Raw genomic sequence first — 1833 nt, forward strand, 5'->3', positions numbered from 1 at the left:
CCGCCCGGGAAACTTCAGCCGCTTGCCGGGGAGCACCCGGCCCCTGCCCCGAGGGGCCGCTTCGGTGAAGGGAAGTGGTCCCTTGCGCGCCGGCAGGATGGCGCGGACCATGAGACCCGACGACATCAACCCCCGGACGGGGCTGGTGGTGGCTCTGGTCAGCGTCTTCCTGGTGTTCGGCTTCATGTTCACCGTGTCCGGCATCAAGGGAGAGACCCTGGGGGACATCCCGCTGCTGGCCATCGGGCCGGCCATCTGCCTGCCGGGCATCGCCGCCATTGCCCTCACCAGGAAGACCGACGGCTGCACCAAATGGCCCAAGAACAAGTGTCCGTGCTGCAAGCAAGTCGCGGACCGGGACGTCATGGAGCTGCTGAGGACCCCCTCGGACCTGGAGTCTGGCAAGGGCAGCTGCGATGAGCTGGCCAAGAAAGCATACCAGAAGGACAGGAGAGTGCTGCGGGGCGAGGACTCTGTGTCCATCTGCACCACCACCACCACCACCATGGGAGAGTGCAAGAGCCTCATCAGAAAGGTGGAGCAGGAGGAGATGCTGAGATACCTGGAGACCTGTTACCCAGAGATGCCGGGGAATGTGTTCGTGGGAGATGGCTCCACATACAGTGCCTTGGAGAAGAAGAGCTCTTCTCCCACCAGGGACAGCATTGCTTGCCCAGGCACTGAAGACAACATTTTTGTTGCTCCTAAAGACAGTATCATTGTCTGCTCTTACAAGGAGAACAGCCCTTATGACAGATACTGTTGTTACATAAACCCTACTGGAGTCAACTCAGACCAGGAGACCATAGTGTGAAAGATGCATATTTTATATATATATGTATGTATACAAAAACTACAACTTCAACTTCTTCATAGGGGATAATATAGCTGACTGCACTGCATGGGACAATCCTGATACTATTACAATTTAACCTGGTATGTGACTGATACTCAAACCTTTTGTGCCTGAAATACTCTTTCTGTAAGTAAACAAGCATGTTTAAAGGTTAAAGAACTCAATTCTTCATTTTGGGAAAAAAAGAAATTACACCTTTATTTTATTTCCTCCTTTTCCTTCCCTTTTATTTTCCTGCTGCCTATTGCACCCAAGCCTGTAGACACACTGGCAGGAGGGCAGCAGTGGCTGTCAGCTGAGATCCAGAGCTGAATCAAAACTCTTGGAGCTGTCTGTAGGAAAGAATGTGGTGGTCTATGGCTGAATAGGACTTAGTAATAGTGTCACTTCATTTTTGGAGGGCTTGAGAGATGTCAGCATGCACTCCAATAGCTGGCTGATGTTAGGGAGTGTAGAAGTGATTTGTCTCTCTTCCTTCTTTTTCCTGGCAGGATTTTATTTTCCTCTGTTTCAAGGAATTGATGTGCTGACCTCTGGGCTCTTCTGAAAATCTCCTAGGAGCCAGATAGGCTTAGGGGACTTTTCAAAGGCTAATCCATCATCAATAGCATGCAAGGTACAGGTTTTAGCTTCATTCCCCACTGGTATCGAGTTCACTGGAATGTTTCTAATGCTTTTGGATTTTATAGGCATACTTGACAAGTAGATTACTACATGATCATGACACAGTCCTTGCAGGGACTCAGAGCAGATGTCAGTGGACTCAGGTCTTAAAAATACACTTCAGTACCTCTAAAGTCACTTAGGGAATAGACTTCTATGGATTGTGTTCAGAGCTGGACCTGACTCTTCCGAAAATGTCATTTTCATGTGCCTTTTCTAAAATGCCAGATGTTTCTCTATGGGTGATGAATGGTTACAGTCCACTCAAGGGTCTCAAAGACATGCCTTGCTGGGGGGGGGGGGGGGGAGGAGCG

The 1833-nt window shown here is 49.8% G+C and overlaps 1 protein-coding gene across 1 annotated transcript; it reads left to right on the forward strand.

Moving 5' to 3' along the window:
* Window positions 1-97: 97 nt before the first annotated feature.
* On the forward strand, window positions 98-814 carry TMEM215 (transmembrane protein 215). The gene has a single exon (XM_010578136.1). The coding sequence runs from the start codon at window positions 98-100 to the stop codon at window positions 812-814; it is 717 nt and encodes a 238-aa protein (XP_010576438.1).
* Window positions 815-1833: the final 1019 nt, after the last annotated feature.

Source organism: Haliaeetus leucocephalus, unplaced genomic scaffold (genome assembly GCF_000737465.1).
Source record: "Haliaeetus leucocephalus isolate CR32 unplaced genomic scaffold, Haliaeetus_leucocephalus-4.0 Scaffold605, whole genome shotgun sequence".
Taxonomy (NCBI): domain Eukaryota; kingdom Metazoa; phylum Chordata; class Aves; order Accipitriformes; family Accipitridae; genus Haliaeetus; species Haliaeetus leucocephalus.